Source organism: Lissotriton vulgaris, chromosome 9, assembly GCF_964263255.1.
Source record: "Lissotriton vulgaris chromosome 9, aLisVul1.2, whole genome shotgun sequence".
In the NCBI taxonomy this organism is placed as follows: domain Eukaryota; kingdom Metazoa; phylum Chordata; class Amphibia; order Caudata; family Salamandridae; genus Lissotriton; species Lissotriton vulgaris.
In genome coordinates, this window is record NC_141697.1 from 138,766,468 (window position 1) to 138,786,399 (window position 19,932).

The 19,932-nt window shown below is 48.6% G+C and overlaps 1 protein-coding gene across 1 annotated transcript in view; it reads right to left on the reverse strand.

Annotated features, from left to right (window-relative positions):
• CAPN3 (calpain 3) overlaps positions 1 to 19,932 on the reverse strand; it is a 421,844-nt gene that overhangs the window by 19,257 nt on the left and 382,655 nt on the right. Inside the window, exons 21-22 of the mRNA XM_086937210.1 lie at positions 14,213 to 14,329; positions 8,092 to 8,150 (exon numbers count right to left, since the gene is read on the reverse strand). Of these exons, the coding sequence (XP_086793336.1) occupies positions 8,092 to 8,150; positions 14,213 to 14,329 (176 nt within the window). The remainder of the gene's footprint in view (positions 1 to 8,091; positions 8,151 to 14,212; positions 14,330 to 19,932) is intronic.

Below are 19,932 nucleotides of genomic sequence, written 5' to 3' on the forward strand. Positions count from 1 at the left end.
TGGCGATCCTAGTGGCTAAATCATTCAAGGGGAGGGTCCTCCAGAAAGAGGCCGAAATTAAAGGGCGGCTTCTACTTTATAGCTTCCAGATTGCAGGCCATACTTTGCTGGTGGGTTCAGTCTATGGCCCGAATGAGGGGCAGGAAAGATTCTTACATACGGCTCTAGAGACCGCTACATCCACTACACACACTCACTTGCTGCTGGGTGGAGACCTCAACATTGTATTTCATAACACGGCGGATCGCTCGGGCCAGAGATCCGGGCAGGTGGGGGCGCTCACAGCGGCAGGACATGCACACATAGCAGACTTGGGCCTCATCGATTTATGGCGACACACACACCCCCTGACGACAGCCTACACGTATTACTCGGCGGCGCACAAGACGTATGCGAGGCTGGATTATTTTCTGGGCTCCTCTCAACTGGCGCTACAGGTCGAAGGAGTGGAAATACTGCCGGCCGCGCTATCGGATCACTCCCCAGTGGTAGCGACACTTCGTGTGGGAGCCATGCCGGCTCCACAACGACACTGGAGGCTGCGTGATGGCCTCCTGCAGCTGCCTGACACCCAGACCCGACTCACAGCCGCGATTGACCACTTTTTGGAACACAACGCCAATGATGACACCACGAAGGCCACCCAGTGGGCGGCCCTCAAAGCGGTCCTACGCGGGGAACTCATCTCCATAGCCACGGCCAACAACAGGGAAAGGGCGCTGAAGCGTGCCGAGCTTACCCAACGGGTGGCGGAACTGGAACAGATGCACCAGCGCACAGGGGCGGCTAGGGCATGGCGACAATTGTGCGCCGAGCGGAAAATGTTGGCGGCCTTGGATCAGGACGTGGCGGAATACGCCGCTATGCGCCTCAAACACGTCTATTATACCGGAGGCGACCGTTGCGGGAGGCTTCTGGCGAGCAGACTACGGGCGCAAACCCAACGGCAACAAGTGCGCTCTCTCCTGTCGGCTAATGGCGGCCAGATTACGGAGGACGCGGCGATTGCAGCGGCCTTCGGCAACTTTTATGCGGCGCTCTACGAAATCCCCGGGAACCGACGGCTATACGGCGGCATTTTACAAGACCTTCTGCCAGCAGCTTGCCCCCCTCCTGCGCGACCTGTTTAACACATTCGATACGCCTGGTGCCATACACCCGGACCTGCTAGAGGCGTCTATCTCTGTTATTCCCAAACCGGGCCGTGACCCGGCGGCCTGCGGTTCATACAGGCCCATCTCGCTGCTGAACGTAGACCTGAAGCTCTACACTGGCATACTGGCGAGCCGCATCGCACCATACATGCAGCAGCTGATAGACCCTGACCAGGCGGGCTTTATCCCCCAACGGCAGACCAGCGACAACACCAGGCGGGTGTTGCACCTCATTGAGGCCGGGTCGCGCACTAAGCCGGGCTGCATGCTCCTCACCATCGATGCGGAGAAAGCATTCGACAGAGTGCATTGGCCGTACCTCGACCAGGCTCTCCACCACTTCGGCTTTGGGGAGAAACTCCGCCATCGCATCTTCAACTGCTACCGCCGGCCCAACGCCGCGGTAAGGGTGAACGGTCATACCTCCCCGAGATTCGACATTGGCAGAGGCACGCGCCAGGGCTGCCCTCTGTCGCCGCTCCTATTCGCACTGTATATGGAGCCGATGGCTCAGAGGGTGCGGCAGCATGCACTCATATCTGGTATCAAATTTGGTGCCGACACGCATAAGATCAGCCTGTTTGCTGACGACGTCTTGCTGTCCCTCACCGACCCGATGCAATCCCTGCGTGCTCTCTTTGTGGAGCTTCACACCTTTGCCCTGGCTTCGGGTTTTAAAATCAATGAAGCCAAATCTGAAGCCTTGAACATCTCCCTAAGCCCAGACGTGGTGGCCGAGATTAAGTCTGAATTCAAAATACAATGGTCAGATGCAGCAGTCCCGTACCTGGGCGTTCGCCTGGCTCCTACTGTCCGGGGTACTGCGCGAGTCAATTATGAGGCACTCACACTCAAACTCCGGGAGCAGCTCCGGCGTTGGAAGCCGCTTACATTGTCATGGCTAGGCAGAATTGCCGCAGTCAAAATGACACTGCTACCGCAGATCTTGTATCTGTTCCAGACGCTCCCCTTGCATCCCCCGAAGGGTTGGCTTCAGCAAACTCAATCGGAATTGTCGCGGTTCATTTGGAACGGCCGGCGACCTAGGTTTAAGCACACTCTCGCCACTCTGCCCCCAGCGAACGGGGGGGTCGGTATCCCCGACCTCACCCTGTACTTCCGGGCAGCACAGCTGCGCACTTTCGTGGAATGGTTTCAACTGGAGTCCGGCAAGCACTGGCTTTTCCAGGACCAGGCGGTGGCCGGCCGTACCCTTCAGGGCGTGCCTTTCCTGCCACGCCGACACCGGCCCCCTAACCTGTACGCCTCTGAAATCACAAGCACCGCCCTGCGAGTGTGGGACAGAGTGGCCGTTGCCAGGGGACTGACCACCTTCCCCTCGCCTATGACCCCCATCTTTGAGAATCCGGACTTCACGCCGGGCTTGGACATCGGAGCATTTACGACGTGGCGGACGACGCCCTGTAGAGCGGCAGGGCACATGTTCGACCTCAAGGGGGTCCTCCCGTTCCAGCAGGTCAAAGCGGACTACGGTGTGGCCGAATCGGAACGCCTACAGTACCTGCAGGTGCGCCATTGGGTGCTCCACCCCTCGATTCAGCCCGGGGCCCAACGGCACCTCACGCCCTACGAAAGGTGGCTGCTGACGCGCACCTCGGACAAGAAATTGATTTCAGACCTTTATCAACAGCTACTTCTCACTCAGGCGCACACGTACAACGCGGGCCAAGTCAGGTGGGAAAGGGACCTAGGGCGGCAGCTCACTAGGAAAGAATGGGAGGGGGTGTACCACAGGGCCAGACACTCGGCGCACCACACTGGGCTCACCGAGACACTAACTAAAGTAGCCACATACTGGTACCACACCCCTGAGAGATTACACCACTGGGATGCCCGGGTAAGCGACAGATGCTGGAGGGGGTGCGGGGAACTAGGAACGCTGGAGCACTTGCTATGGAGCTGCGAGGCGCTGCGCCCCTATTGGGACCCCATCCTGGACCTCATAGACGCACATCTAGATACACAACTGCCGCGCTTCCCAGCATACATTATTCTAGGCCTCCCTAACGCCCTCATGTACCCTCTGAAGTCCTGGAGGGGACGGCTGATCGCGCTTGCGCTAGGGGCAGCGGTCCAAAACATTGTGGCCCACTGGAGAGCAGTTCAGGCTCCGCAGCAATTGGGGTGGCTCCACCGGCTCTGGGCGATCCTGGGAATGGAGAAACTATCACTGGCAGCGGCAGGGAGGGGTGCGGACTTTGCGGAGCTCTGGCGACCGTTCCTCGCCCTGCTGACCGGAGAATTTCGTGAGGTGAGCTGCCCACGCTACCTGCGTCTGCTACGCCTAGCAGAAACACCTCTCCCAGAACCCAAGACGCGCGCCCGTAAGCGCACAGGCCCGGCGCACGCAGCACCACTTGACCGTTAATGGTAGACAACAACCGATAGATTATCCCCGAAAATGGACAAGGAGAGGGGAGGGTAGGGGTGGGAAGGGTAGGGGGGCTGTTAACAGTTCTTTGTTCTCTCAGGTTGCACTAGTACTGCTTAGCTTGCACCGTTGTAGCACCTCTTATGACGCGGCCGGCCCAGTGGGGTTGTAGGCGGCTTGCTGTGTTAACGGACAATGTGCCCGCTGGCCTTGTGATGGGTGTCAGTGGGGCCGCTGATTTAGGCCTCCCCGGAGTGGTGACGGCCCCTACAAATATCTCTGAGGTGCTTTTTGTTTGCCTATGCTCAATAAAAGATTTAATACAAAAAAAATAGGAGAGCAGGGTATGTGGACCTCCTCTTCGAGCCATCCCCAGGAGCTGATTATTAAAAACAATGGAGGGGGCCCTCCCTCCCCTGAATACGTGGTTGCAACCCAATCCTGGCTCAATGACTGTGTCCCAGAACGTGTAGGTGTGGGCCCAGCAGCGGGTCACGGTTTATCGCGCAGCACATGGGCGTCATCTCAGGAATACTACACAATGACAGGTATCAAAGTATACCAGCTTCCACTCCAGGGTGCTTTCAGTCCTCCCGCTCCCTCAGACAAAAAAACAAGTCCTGAAAGTGTTCGCTCCATTGGCAGTGGAGAGCGCAGGCACGAGAGAGGGAACGTCTCATAAAAATGTCTGCCAAGTTTTATTTATTTATTTATTTGATGTGATTTTATATAGCGCAAACTTTACCCGAAGGTGTCAGAGCGCTTTACATAAGAACCAGTTGCAGAACATAAGGACTAAGGATTACATGCGTTACATATAAGATACAAACAGAAAACAATTGCAAATGTACAAGATGTAAAGTCACACAAGGAAGATATACTAGTGGATATACTCAAGATTCACATAGGAATGGTAGAGTACAAAGGTCTACTGCATATACTAGTGATTAGAGTTATCTCTATATACATAAGGAAGGGATACGAATGGATATACTCGAAGAGTCCCATAGGAATGGTAGAGAATACAAAGGTCTACTGCATATACTAGTGCTTAGAGTTATCTCTATATACATAGGGAAGGGATACGAATGGATATACTCTAAGAGACACGTAGGAATGGTAGAGAGTACATTGAGTGGGGTCGGAGGGGGGATGCAGTCACAACAATAGGGAGGGTGGGAGGGATACAAGGGTATGGAGAAAAGGCAAATCAGAAAAGGGAAAAACATTTGAGGATCGTCAAGGGGGAAACTAGGGGAAAGGGTTAAAGGACGAGGGAATGGACAAGATGGCGGGGTTAGGGTCCAGAGAAAAGCGGCCGAGAGCAGCAGCAAAATGGCGGCCAGGACAAAAGCAAGTAAAGAAGTCCAGGAAAGTCCGTGGCGTAGTTTCTTTCATTCGAATGTGGATGCAGGGCTGCTGCTGGCATCTGGTGTTTTCACGGCCCGCTGCTTTGTTTTGGGGAGGGGTGTGTGTGCCCCGAGGGCCGCTCCGCACGGGCCCTCTCTGCTGGCCCAGAATTGCGGGGGCTGATGCAGACGTGGGGCTGCCGGGGAACGCGGCCAGGGCTCACCTTTCTTGGCGGGGCTGCATGGTGATCCTGCAGGTCCGGGACTCTGCCCTCCGCACACGTCCACTCTCAGAACCCAGGGATGTGCCTCTCCTTTTTTCCAGGTAACCGCGGGCCCACGCCCGGCAGCGCATCAAGGACATCGTCAACGAGCTGGGCAGCGTGCGGCAGGAGGTGGACAGGCTCACAGCCGATGTGGTCAATGTGGGCAGATACGGGGATTGCTGTCTGGAATGCCTTGAACTTGCTATGGTTGTGAGTTACTGAGTGCTCCCATTAATTGCCCACTGAAACTGGTAGGATGTGCCCGCTGCTAGTTTGGAGGAGTTCCCTAGCACAAGATCCCAAATTCAGTCCGAGGCATGTCGACCCCGCGGGCGTCATTTTGGGGCCAGGCACCGCCAGTTCACATTTCGCTTCAGAAGTTAATGGGGTAGTTGTGAGACCCAGCGCCGCAGGTGTCTAGAGCATGCACCTTCCTCATAGTGTGTCCCACAGACTATCCACTGTGTGCAGCATTAGTCCTGGCAATGAAGGTGAGTGGTCCCGCATTGATGGCCGCAAGTGCTTCCCTGATACACCAGCGCCCGGTAAATACGGTGAGAGGTGCCTTCACACGCCTGTACTATGATCAGTGGCCGCAAGCACATGCGAGGAGCGACACTCCTACGCTCTCGTGATGTATAGCAAATGCATTGCAGCCTCTGGGAGTCTTACGGTATGGGTAAACATTATGCGGCGCTCTTTTGCACAGAAGACGAGAATTCCCCACCAGCCTCAGTTAGAAACTTTCTGAACATGGCGGCCGCAGCTTGGAGACAAACATGAGAAGCTAGAGATGGATCTCGTACCGCAACGGCATGTGCTCTGTGGTGGGCGCACGCAGCGGCAACTCCCAGAAGCGCATCCGTCCACACCCCGACAGAGCACAAGCATTTCAAGGGAGCCAAAGGGCACGAGGCCCGGAACTGTTTGGATCTCTGCCACCTCCAAAAATACTGCGTCTTCTCTATTTAAAGTCCGCTTTCCTCTCCTGCTACAACTTCTGTGCAGCCTCCGTCTGCAAAGACACTGGGCGTGAAGTAGCAAATTGCACCGCCGCATGGTCCGGGATCACTGGCGTTCGTGAGTAAAGTCGAGAGAATATTCACATACGATACACGCAGATCATCAATGTTTCAGGTCCCCGTACAAGCAAACGTGTCACACAGCATTTAGACCCAGCTCAGAGCACCTCTAGGGAGACTGCACAGACATTAACCTCCTTAAGTACTGCCCTTGAGGAAGGTACCATGAGGGTACCGAAATGCATCGGGCTTGTTAAATGTCAATGCTGATTGATTTTGATGTAAATTGAGAAAAATATTGTTATGTACAATTGTAAATGTATATGTAATTTACAGTGTTGAGATGATCATGAAGAATCAATGACTCACAGTACATAAAATAAATTTTGGTGAAAATTAAGAAAATTAAAAAGTATAAATACTGATGGTATGATGATTTAATTTGAAATTATAAACCGAATGGGTGTGGGAAAACACAGAGTGAACAGTGCATGATTGGACTAACCCTTAGGCTAGTCTTAACCATCATTTAGTTTACTCCACATCTCAGGTCCGCCCCTCTGGTGAGATGGACTCTGTGTACGGTCGTTGTTGACATCCGCTCCCGCCTCTCAGTGTTGCAGGCACAGTCTCAGGGAGCCGCAGGAGCAACAGGCAATAGGTGGAAACAGGTTTGGAAGCAAGGACAAATGCCTAATCATCGGGTGAGTGACGGAGCTCGCTTAGAGCACGTCTGACAGGTTGGCTGCCTTAGCCACTCCCCCATTAACCTAAAGGCCCAATGAGGGTGGGTGTATGTGTAGGCATTGTAATGGCCTTTAAGAAGGCTGGAGACTCATAGGAGCTTAACCGAATCACCTATAAAACAGGTAGGGAAATATTATTGGATGTATAAACCATCATCTGTTCAGTGCACATCCTGTGGATATAAATTCCAACCATGCCTGGGTACCTTCTGAACACTCTGATTAAAATGAGACATCTTATGGGTGTACCTATTGCCATTTTTAGAAAGGCTGGATCCCAGCATTTATCCAGAATAATATCCCTCACAGAAACTCTAACCAATGGTTGGGTTCATTCAAGGGCAAGGGCCTGGACAGTCCCTTCTGTTATATGTTAATGACACAGTGGTAAGAAAAGTGGATGCATACATTCACTACTCTCCATGGCTGCATTCTGAGGCTATACTGATCCTGAAAATGAGGTGGACATTCTTCATAAGTTTCCAGGGCCATCTCAGGGAAGTTAACCCTCTTGCCCAGGTGATGATATGCATTGCAAAGCTGCATTTGCTTTTAAATGTCCACATCACAGCTTCCTCCCGTTCACTTTATGCATGTCTTTGTTAATGTACAGCATTCCACTACCTTTTGGCTAGGTTTATGCCTTAGAAATACCCTATACATACATACAGCTGTGTTTCGGTAGAACAAATACTGCTTGGTTAGAACATCTTCCTTCTTCCACCAGCCCTCTATCCAAGCAAAACCTTCTCAAATCCTGTTGACTGGAAGAGTCAAACCCTTATCAACTTGGGTACCAAAGTAGCATTTTGTCACATTGTCAGAGGTTCAGATTTTATAGTCGCCATGCTTCACAGATGCCAAACAGAGAAAGATCACCAGTAAGAATATATATTGAAGTGTATAATGCCTCATGCCCCTGACAAAGGCCCAAAGTGCTTCCGGGTGGTCAAGTAAATCGGTATTCAATTTTTGGTGCATGGTTGACAGTGTATATAGAATGTGCTATGCAAGAATACTTCAGGTGTTGTTGTGAGGAATGTAGGAGTGTCCCAGATGTATGGCATTTAACTCATGAATGTGTTACAGCATATGTGATGTAGAGAGAAAGACAGGTACAATTTAATTTCCATAAACTTAACATATAATAAAATATAATTACCTCCAACACGTTGAGCTTAATGATGCCATCGCCATCCTTATCAAAGGCGTGGAAGGCCCCTGGGTAGTGGAGAAGTATATACAAATGATCAATCAGAAACATACAGATGTTAACTGTTTTGCTTCATATATTCCACTAAGCATAATTTCAACGGAGAACATATAATGGTGCTTATGTGTACTAGTGTGCACTTGCCATTGATTAAGGGGTGGATACTTTGCCCAGTTAGTGTCTCAAGTCAGCCCTGGTGTGTATAGGTTTGTGCATGCACAGTGCCTACATACCCTAGTTTGGTAGCACGTGCTACGTAAGGGCACTGAGTCAGAAGCATCTGTCACAGTGCCGCGGCAGGGCTGGAAGAAATTGAAGCTTTGAAATCCTTCCCCAAAATTTCCAGCAGGAAAACAGGTTAGACGGTGCCCATGGATGTCCTCTCTTGGGACAGAATTTTAATACAATCTGATCTGCTGAATTTCTCATACATGTATTCTGAGCTAATGACTATAACCTTGGTATTGTCTTTTTATGCAACATTGTTATGGGATACTTTGCTGGTCTGACCATCAAACTTATAGTACGACAGTCGGACAACCGGTGAGGCGGTGACTGAACCTTCACCACCTTCCCCCTCGAGTCTGGTGGTCAATGGACCACCAGACCCGTAATAAGGCCCTATATTAAGTGTGGTTTACACTGGTCTACCCAAGAAGCTCACTGACAGGCTAAAACATTCTAGAGGTAATGCGAGATGCCAAGACTGTCTACTTGGAAGCATCAAGCTGGTTCCTTAAATGTACAGCGTGTACTCAGATGGCATGCCTATAATTCTCTCCTCATGCTCCCCACAATGTTGCTGTTGTTTAGTACCTGTGAGGGGACTAAATACCCACCTGAGTCCAACTCATTGCACTAGAGTCACTAATTAACTAATCACCACATGATTCTTACGGGCAGATGTATCAACACTGTGCCACCGCAAAGTGGCACAACGTGTATGTAAAATATTAATTTCAAGCACAAAAAGTTGCCTTTAATTTAGCACAAGCTGTGTTTTGCGCTACTTTAAGTCAAGACAGTGTTCTATAGGTGTTACTTGGGTGTTCCTACGCTACCACCCAAAGTCATATCAACAAGTGTGTCATACATGGCCTTGAAACAGGCAATAAGTAGGAAAAAATGTTTATATTTTTCCAAACATTTCAACTACTGGAACTGTGCTGCACTGTACAGAACACATCCAAAGCGTGAAATGTTGAAAAAATGGTCCAATATATCTACCCCTTAGTTTTGGTTTCTGCACAAACAGTGGCCTGTGGTGCAAGGGTCTTGAATACAGTGCCAAGTCAATATATCCAGAAAAGAATCCCACAACCATTCAAGTCATTGATCTGCTAGCCATAGACTGAACACAGAATTATTTCAGTGCATGCGTCCCACCCGAAAATTAAAGCTGGTGATGGCTGTTTGCTGAGAAAAGTGTTATAGGTTGTGATTTGTCCTGGTATGCCAAGAGTGGCGGGCTGCCAAGGTGTATACAGCGTGCATCTCCTGAGTCTTATGTCTTGTATGCCTGTGAAGTTACCAGTGTTGCATTTTATTGGTATCAGCTGGGATCTTGCAGACACTTCCTTAAGACTGAGCAAATAACACCTAGTTCCTGGCTGGTCTTCTGCATATTAATAAATGAATGCTACTTGAATAAGGAAAATGCTACTTACCAGTATGCATCTGTTCTTGGCATGTAGAGCTGCAGAGTTATACACTGTGCATAGATGGCCACCTAGTGTTGGGCCCGGATGTTTGCAGTTTGTTTTTGTTGTAGAAAAGTCTTTGGAAGTCACAGGATAGGTGACTCCTCCTTTGGATGATACTGCACATGGGCATCGGCTCCATCCCCAGTTTGTTTTTGCGCCATTAGGGAAGTGATGGAGCTGTACAAGAGGTAGTGATGTCCATGTGATTTGTATCTAATTAAGATAGTACTGGAACAGATAAAGGTAGCCGGGGAGGCGGGTGGGCGTGTGTAACTTTGCAGCTCTACATGCCAAGAACAGATGCATACTAGTAAGTAGCATTTTCCGTTCGAGGTATATGAGCTGCAGATTACACACTGAGCATAGATTGTATAGCAGTACCCACCTTTAGCGGCGACCACCCGTATCTGTTGCAGTTGTTTGAAACAGAGTTTTTAGTACAGCCTGGCCCACAGTGGCTTGTTGTTTAGTTTGCACATCTACACAATAGTGTTTTGTGAATGCGTGCAGTGTAGACCATGTAGCTGCTTTGCATATATCATCTAGGGGAATATTCCCTAAAAATGCCATTGAAGCCCCTATTTTTCTTGTAGAATGGGCTTTAGGAGGAATTGTTAACGCACGTTTAGCTTTGTGGTAACATACTTGTATGCATTTAACAATCCACCTTGCTATCCCCGATTTTGATATGGGGTTACCTTTATGTGGTGGTGAAAAAGTCACAAAAACTTGTTTAGTTTTACGAAAAGTTTGTGTCTTTTCGATGAAGTACAGTAATGCTCTTTTGACATCTAAGGTGTGTAGAGCTTTTTCTGCGACTGTTTGTGGCTGCGGGAAAATACGGGCAGCTCAACAGATTGACTTATATGGAATGGTGAAATGACTTTTGGAAGGAATTTATAATGCTTGTGTATTTGCAATACGCCACGTTTGCTGCTTGAGACCCAGTTCTTTTCCCTCATGCGTCAAGGAGCTTAGACTCTTTATCTGGTGGGGGAGCTTCACCTGATGTTTGTGAGTTTTCTCTTTTGCGTGCATTGGAAACCAAAAGCGAGTCAAGTGGTAATGGGTCTTTAATATATGCTGGGTCTGAAGGGGCAGCTTTATATTTTTTCTCTATTTGTGGGTTAATGACCCTAGTTCTAACTGGGTCTTTGTAGACTTCAGGAGCATGCTTAATCACTCCTTTAAGCATGGGTAAAATGGATGAGGACCTTTGTGCATTATCAAAGATATCCATTAGGACGTCTTCATCTACCGGGTCTGTATGCATGGGTAAAACACCGTCACTCCGCATTTTTTACTCCGCATACCTTTACTCCTCATACCATGATAACGCAGGTACCGTTACTCCGCAAAATTTTACAACGCATGCCATTATATATTATATGCTTTTACCATGCATGGTTTTACAACGAAATTCGTTGTAAAAGCATGATTGGTAAAAGCATATGTTTTTTATATTTAAGTGTATGGTTAAGTATATGGTTTTAGTTTGGGGGTGTTGGAGTATATGTTTTTGGGGTGCAGGGGTATTTTAAGGGTGGGTTTGGGTTATGGGGTGCAGGGGTATTTAAGGGTTAAGGGATAGGTATGGGTATTGGGGTATAGGGGTATTTTTAGGGTTATGGGGTATGTTTGGGTTTTGGGGTACAGGGGTATTTTTAGGGTTCAGGGGTAGGTTTGGGTTTTTGGGGTACAGGGGTATTTTTAGGGTTCAGGGGTAGGTTTGGGGTACAGAGGTATTTATAGGGTTAAGGGGTATGTTTGGGTTTTGGGGTACAGGGGTATTTTTAGGGTTCAGGGATAGGTTTGGGTTTTGGGGTACAGGGTATTTTAGGGTTCAGGGGTAGGTTTGGGTTTTGGGGTACAGGGGTATTTTAGGGTTCAGGGGTAGGTCGGTGTTGGGGTACAGGGGTATTTTTAGGGTTCAGGGGTAGGTTTGGGTTTTGGGGTACAGGGGTAGGTTTGGGTTTTAGGGTACAGGGTATATTTATAGGGTTAAGATGGGTTAGTGTTTAAGGGTGTTGGGGTATTTTAAGGAGTAAGGGTGGGTTTGGATTTTGGGGTGCTGGGGTATTTTAAGGGAGCAGGGTGGTATTAGGTTTTAGGGTGTTAAGTGTATTTTTTTAAATTGTATATATATTTATATTTATTTTTTAAATTATTTTAAAACAAATATAAATGTAAAATATTTATTTACTTATATACATATGCTTTATTTGGTTTATTTTTATATATTTATTTTTATTTATATGTATATAGATATATATATGTATACACTATATATATATTTTTTTTATGTGTGTGTGTGTGTATATATATAAATATATATATATATATATATATATATATATATAGTGTAGGTACATTTTCTAACTTTTCCCCACATATAACTTCACCACACATGCCTTTGCGTTGTAAAGGCATGCGTTGTTAAGTTATATGCGGGGTTAAATTTTGCGGAGTGATTGTACTGCGGAGTAATGGCTCTGCGTTGTAAATAATGCGGAGTCATGGTATGCGGGATTTTTGAATGCGGAATGGGATCATATATTCGTATGCATGTCCACCCCATGATACTGCGCAGCTCTGTGTATCAACTGATTGAAACCCATAGTGTCTTCTGGTGGGGAAGGTGTAGAGGGGTATATATCGTCCTGAGGGACATTTGGGATGTCTGGGGTGTTATTATCATTCCACGGATCAGGTGAGCCTGGAGGAATAGATGGATCATCTGTATTACCCCCTATATCATCAGAGCTATCATCCCTGTTGTTATCTGGTATGATTGAGGATGTAGGGGAATGTTGTGGTAGGGGAGCAGGTGGTGATGGTATAGATGGAGGAGAAGGAGAAGGAACTCTTAGAGGAGAGGTAGCCGTGTCCTTCTTTGGATGAGGAGCCGGTGCAGGTGTATCCAGTAGTCGTTTTTTTAACTTAGAGTTAGTCGACCAGTGGTTGGATCTTTAACCAGAGTCATTTGTGCAGGGTCTGGGTGAAATAAGTCTTCTGCAGGAGGCCAATCTTTTGGTGCGGAGGGAGGTTTCGGCACCTCACTGGCTTCTTTTGGTTTTAAAGGGTGCTGTTTAGCAATGTCTTTAACAGGAGAAGTAGGAGTTGTTTTCGACTCCGATGGTTGTTTCGGCTCTGATGATTTTCTCGGTTCCGATGCATTCTTCAGATCCAATGTTTTTTTCGGTTCTGGTGGTCTTTTTGAATCCGAAGCATGTTTGCTTGGTTCTGACCTGGGTTTCGGTGCCGAGGGACTAGCAGTATGCTTCAGCGCCGATTGTTTCGATGCTGGCATGGCAGCCGATGATGTCTTTTTCGGTGCCGGTAGGTGTGCGCTGGCACCGTGGGGAGGCCGACTCGAGCCCGAGTCGCCGGAATGCTTAGCGAGCTTCTTAGCCGGGCCCGAAGGTGGGGCAGTAGAAGCAGTGTCCCGGTGTGCACCCAAGCCCGAGGGCGAGGGTGTGACAGAAGCCTTTTTTGAATGTGCCGAGGAAGGGTCGGGGTCGACGGTCTTATTCAAGTCCCACTGTGCTGGAGTGATGTCCTCGACTTCGGAATCTTCTGCCTCGGAGTTGCTGTTGACGCCATGTTGTTCTGGGACGTCAACGCCCTCTTCGAAGATGTTGTCTGGAATCGGAGCTGAAGATCGAGCCATTGTTCTCCTCGCTCTTCGTCCCGGATCGTCTTCTTGGAGCGGAAGGAGGCACAAGCGGAACAGTCTTGTGCTCCGGGGAGAGGCAAAGGTTACACACCTCATGAAGGTCGGTGTGGGGAAACCTAGTTAGGCCCGAAGGCCGTCGTCGATGACCGGAATCAAAGGCTTCGATGTTGAAGAGTAGCGTCGAGTGGAAACGCGTTTGAAACTATATTGTTGAAGTTGGTGAGGATTGCGCGCCAAAGAAAATCTGTTCCAACACGGAGCGCTGGAAACACATCCGAGCCCGGTGGCAGAAAAAAACTATCTGGGGATTGAGCCGATGCCCATGAGCAGTATCATCCAAAGGAGGAGTCACCTATGCTGTGACTTCCAAAGACTTTTCTACAAGAAAAACAAACTGCAAACATCCGGGCCCAACACTAGATGGCCATCTATGCACAGTGTGTAAACTGCAGCTCATATGCCTCGAACATACCTTTACTCGAACCCGCCTACATCCAGTCACCTTCTCCCTTGGCTACCAATGTACTTTACAACTTTAAACCTGACAAGACAGCTAGATAAGGAACTATCAGTGGAGGGGATGGGAGTGGTGACCGAAAATGACATGATCGCAATGTTGGATTATAATAAAATGCAAATAAAAATACTTATTAAAAAAAGATAAGGAAATATCAGGTCTTAGGAAACTTACTGAACATCCCTTCCAGCCTCATGAAGCAGCCGATGAAACTGTCAAAGTCGATGTTCATGTGTCTGTCGGCATATCGCATAGTGATGATGTCATAAAGCTGGTTATTCAGGTGGAACCCTGGGAACGGAAAGAAAATCAGACATAGGGTCAATTTCTTGTGGCTGTTGTTCTTCCATGTTGTGAATACAAAGTTTTATTTACAGGACCCATTTGAAGTAGCTTATGTGTGAAGCCCTACACCAGCATGAGGATGAATGTTTCTGGAACTTCACCTGGCCGACATGTGCCACTTATATTTGTAGGTTGGTGGGTGCTGGAAAGACTAGAGATGGAAGGGATGCTTTAAAGTGCACTCCGAGCATGGTTCATGACATGCACTCTGCTGAGGAAAAGCACATGTACATAAAAACACTTACTTTGAAGCCAACGTAGCTGTCATACTTCAGGGTGATTAGGTGATGTGACATAATTGTCATACCTCAGAGTGATCAGTTGATATTTGACTATCAATTGCCCCTTTAAGCCCCATCCAGGAAATCTTAACCCATCCTTTATTAATAACTGTAGTCCCAGGCGTACGTTCATCTGCATGTAACTACATTTAATAAGAAACAATTGCTCACTGTGGCAGCTGATGGCATTGTGCAAAACCTACAACTCACAGAAGAATTTCAAGATAGCTCATCCAAGATGTTTCACCATCCTGGAGCACAACTAAGAATATGTGTACATTCAAAGGAAATGGAATAATAAATCCCACATCCAATGGTGTTAGGCATTTGAATCCCTGCTTACATGTGTGCGCTGTATATCTAATAACCACTAAATGTTTTTATGTTGTATATTTATTTATCTATCCCTATCTGCTAAGCATAAACGTGTCCTCATTGTAGAACGTGGCACACTACAAAACACAACTCCTTCAGTGGTAAACCTTGTCCTTTGCATATCTCTCCTTATCTTATATCAAGTTTTCACTCACATACTAATGTTGTTATTTTGCCTTTTCACCCCAATATCATCAACAATACAGCCTGTGCTATGCCTCAGATCTCTGTTATGTCATCTTCCTAATCCAGATGACGGTGTCTGTTTGCTTTGCACAGCTGTCTTCTTTTAATGCAGTTTCTGCCTTTCCGCTCTTACGCCACCATCCATTTAGTTCACTTTCTCACCTATAATCTAAAACTCCATCTGAAGCCACTGGCTCAAGTGTAAGTACGTTTTATTGTATGTGATTAATAAAAAACATTACATTACAAATAAAATAGACCATTTTCTGCCACAGCATCCCTGAGAGCCGGGGGGACGGCACCACGTGACTCCGCCCTGACGTCATCCGCGGCCATGACATCAGCAAGGATACATAAGTCGCCCCCCCCCCCCCCCCCCCCCCCCGGCGCGCCTACGTCAGTTTTCTTCTGAGAATTTTTCGACGCCACAACGCGGAGCCATCAGAAGCAAAAACCATGAGAATGCTGGAAAAGTGTGCGAAGATCAAGCTATACAGAAGGGAAAGAAATGAATGGTGAGGAACAGCAACATCCAGGTACCAGGGCACTAAGTCATGCAATGAAAGAATAGAGTGCAGCTACTGCAAGCAAGCTTGCAACCAGCATAACAGCCTCCCTGGAGGTAGAAAGCATGTGAAAAAGAAAGGGCACCGCCCAGAGCCAGAAGGGTGCCAGGCCAGAATGGAAGATCTATGACAAGTCATTCCCCAACAACACCAGCAGGGAGGGGGATTTCCCAAAAGGAACTGAGGGTCCAGGCCCAGCCAGGGGACCTCCACCCCAAGGACTGTAGAAGTCAGTGTGCAAGCAACACAAGGAAGCATGACACAACAAACCCTGCATTGGAGACTAAATGCATGGGCGCAGAGTACCCAAGCATTCGCCTACCAATCCCCAGAAAGGAAGGAATGGAGCAACAACAACAACAACAAGGCGAGCATTCCTGCAGGGAGGGTGTAGGGAAAAAGCACTCGCAGAGAACCACCGACCTGAAGCAGGCTAGTGCAGAAGACCGAGAAGGGTCCTCGCAGAAACGGGAAGGAAGGGCGGGTCATGAATCTGCTGCTAGAATCGTCTCTACCAGATACATCGTTACCGAAGGTAAGTAACTTACATCTGATAGAGACTACTAGCCGCAGATTCCTTATCTTAGAATAGATACTCTAGCCATACCCAAAGGGGAGGAGGGTCTGCGAGAAGACCTCTCTCCAGCTCAGACGAGCCTAGGGCCCCCAACAGGGGACCAGCCACGGGGACAGGGAAAAGTAGCCCCGTCCCCATGACAGGGGATGAGTCACAGGCCCGAGAGAGCCTCAACATCGTGGAGGAACACCAGCCCCATAGGGGACGTGTTAGAAAGAGTGTATACTTTGCAGAAACTATTGTTAACGCAAAAAACTCCACTAAGGCCCTCTTCAACATCATTAAAGAGTTTACTAATCCCACTGCTCTGTCCGATCCCGTCACCCTCTGCCAAGCACTTAGTGAAGGCCTATCTGACTTCTTTTCTGAAAAAATTGCTAACATCACGGCAACAATCCTCCAGAATCGTACAGAAGTTACCTCAGATCTTGACACCACCTGTACTAAAGCATTTACATCTTTTAAACCACTTACTAAAGAGTATGCCCTGAATCTATTTTTAAAATGCAAATCAGGCTCACCGCTGGATCCAGCCCCGGCTCTGATCCTGAATGAGACTGCCCCGCTAGTTATTAACCCCCTGCTTGAAATCTGGAAATCCTCCCTATATTCAGGTGTTGTCCCTTCCTTATGGAAACACGCGTTGCTAATCCCCATTCAAAAAAAGCTGGTGTCGACCCAATGTGTTTGAGCAACTACCGACCGATTTCACTCCTACCCAAGCCAGCTAAAGTGCTCGAGAAGGCGGTACAAGAACAACTGTCCGACTATCTTGAGTCAAACTTGCTGTTCCACGACTCTCAGTCAGGATTCAGGCCGGACTTCAGTACCGAATCGGCTCTACTAGAAGTGTCCGAGTCGATTCGTGAGTGCACGGATAGGCGAGAGGAGGACATGCTGGTTCTCCTCGACCTATCCGCAGCATTCGACACCATCTCCCATGAAACTCTACTTACACGCCTGCAGGAGGTGGGAGTTGGTGGGACTCCTCTCGCCTGGGTCAAATCATTCCTCACGGATCGATTCCAACAAGTGATGCTGGGCTCTTTCTTTTCCACCAAGAAACCGTTGACACGGGGGGTTCCACAGGGATCTGCCCTCAGCCCGCTCCTGTTCAATGTATACCTGAAATCATTGGCAAAAGGCGTGGAATCATGGGGCGTCAGAGTGATCTTTTATGCTGACGACACCCAGCTGGTGTTTTCCTTCAAAGATCACTCTGAAAGCTCTTTGCTAAACTTTCGCCACTGCATGGTGAATATCGCCGCCTGGATGTCCTCAAACAATTGAGGGGAACTTTGTACAAATTCTTGGTTACATGTTCTTAGGACAGGTACACTGGACCCCATTAAATATGGTCCTTTTTATGTCCCCTCCTGTTGTTCACACTCAAACAATTTAAAACTGAATACAGATAAGACGGAAGTCTTATTTTTTAATCAGAAATCCCCCATCTCTACTAGGCTCTGGTGGCCAGCTGAATTAGATCCTCCCCCTGTACCTGTCCAAGCTGCCCGCAATCTGGGCTTCCAATTTGACACTGCCCTCTCCTGCAAAACCCAAATTAACAAAGTCACAGCGTCTTGTTTTGTTTCAGCGCCAGGAAACCTCCGGTGTCAGTGCGCTTTACAAATGCAGCCTAACATTAACATTAACATTAACAAAGCTCCGTATGATTAAAAAAATCATCCCTTTCCTACCATTAGACTCTCGCAAGACAGTAGTCCACGCCCTAATATCTTCCCATTTGGACTACGCAAATAGTCTGTACGTTGGAGCCCCGGCGTATCTCATAAATCGATTGCAGACAGTACAGAATTCAGCGGCCAGGTTTATCTGTAATGTTCCCTACCGTCATTCCATTTCACCTCATCTGATCAAACTCCATTGGCTCCCAGTGACACTACATATTCAGTTCAAATGCCTGACCCTTGCTTTTAGAGCTCTTAATGGTCGAGGCCCCGCCTACCTGAGACACAGACTGAAGATCTCACAAGCATCCCGAAATCTCAGATCTAACCATCTCTGCCTAATGATCTGCCCCCGTTTTCGTCTAGCGCGAACGGGAGGAAGGGCCTTTGCAGTGGCCACCTCCAGACTGTGGAATCATCTGCCAATGGAACTGAGATTCTTGACTTCTGAGCCTCTGTTCCGAAAGAAACTTAAGACCTGGCTCTTCTCCTTGATCTAGCCCACTCTTTATCCCCCTAAACTTCACTGAACCTCACTAGATGTTGTCTTCAGCGCCGGGACACCTCCGTCGGAGGTAGCTGCGCGCTCTACAAACTTCTAAATAAATAAATAATAAATAAAGACAAAAGAGGCAACCTAGCCTGCAACCAGGAGAAGGCAAGGGCAAACGAAGGGGGTCAGAACACCCCCTGCCCAGTCAACGTACCATAGACTTCCACCGGAAGCCCCAAGGTACAGGCAGCGCAGAGAAAGAAGATCCACCTACAGACTCCAAGGAGACGATGGCTTGCTGTATTTAGGTCCTCTTCACTGGGTATGTCACAGGGAAACATACCCAGTGAAGAGGGCCGCCCAGCCCATCACAGCTCGAAGCCAGAGACAAGATTGAACAATGCCTCAGCAATAAGCAAACAAAAGAATAAGAATGGAAGTTCACAATCGCCCGCAGGACATAGCAGGAGCTCCAGGGCCCACGCCAGGGTTGCTGGCCATAAAACAGAAAAGCAGGCGGGTACAGCCAGCCGCTGATATGCCAGGAAACTAAACACCCGGACCACGTCGGGCTCAGAACACAGGCAAGGCTAGTACACCATCCCGAACGACCCCTAAGGGGGGCCGTCCCGGACAGAGCAGACCCACTAAGCAGTGAGAGCAGCTAGAAAATAAGAGGAGTAACAAGTAGGATGGACCAGGCCGTCAACACAGGAAACCATGCCCAGGCCAAAATGCAGGCAAGGGCAACACTGCGGCACAACACCGCAGATGGCCAGGCCACGGCTCAGTAAGTACCAAAGACCGCACCAACATAACATAGCACCACCATAACATAGCACCACAAGGAAGGGCGAGGAACCCGCCACGGGGAGACCACACCCTCCCCGCATAAGATAGAGCTATACGATAGCTACATATACCCCAAATAGGATAGGGCACGTTCCAAGAAAGCATGGGAACCACTCTTAGGGAAAAAACAATCCCGCATCAGAGGACAAAATCATAGACCTGCGGCAGAAATCACAGAAGGCTTAGTAGTCAGCCAGAAAACACAATCGTACCAGAAAAGAGGGGGGGGTGGGGCTAAACCAGCAGCCAACTGAAGAGCGGGGCCAACCAAGGAACTCGAGGGCACAGTATCCCTCACAGAAAGTGTAACAGCCCTCTGATAACCAAATAACAGGAGCAAGTGGGATAAAGTCTCCCACCAAGCCCCGGAGGATCAGTAAACCAGCCTACTGAGGAGGAGGAGGAGGAGGGCGGAGCCCCGCAAGAAGGCGATGAATGGCGGAGTCTGCATGGGTATTAAACAACAGGACCCCGTCAAAAGGGAGGTCGACCAGACGCTCTCCAACAATTTCAGGGAAAACAGCATCG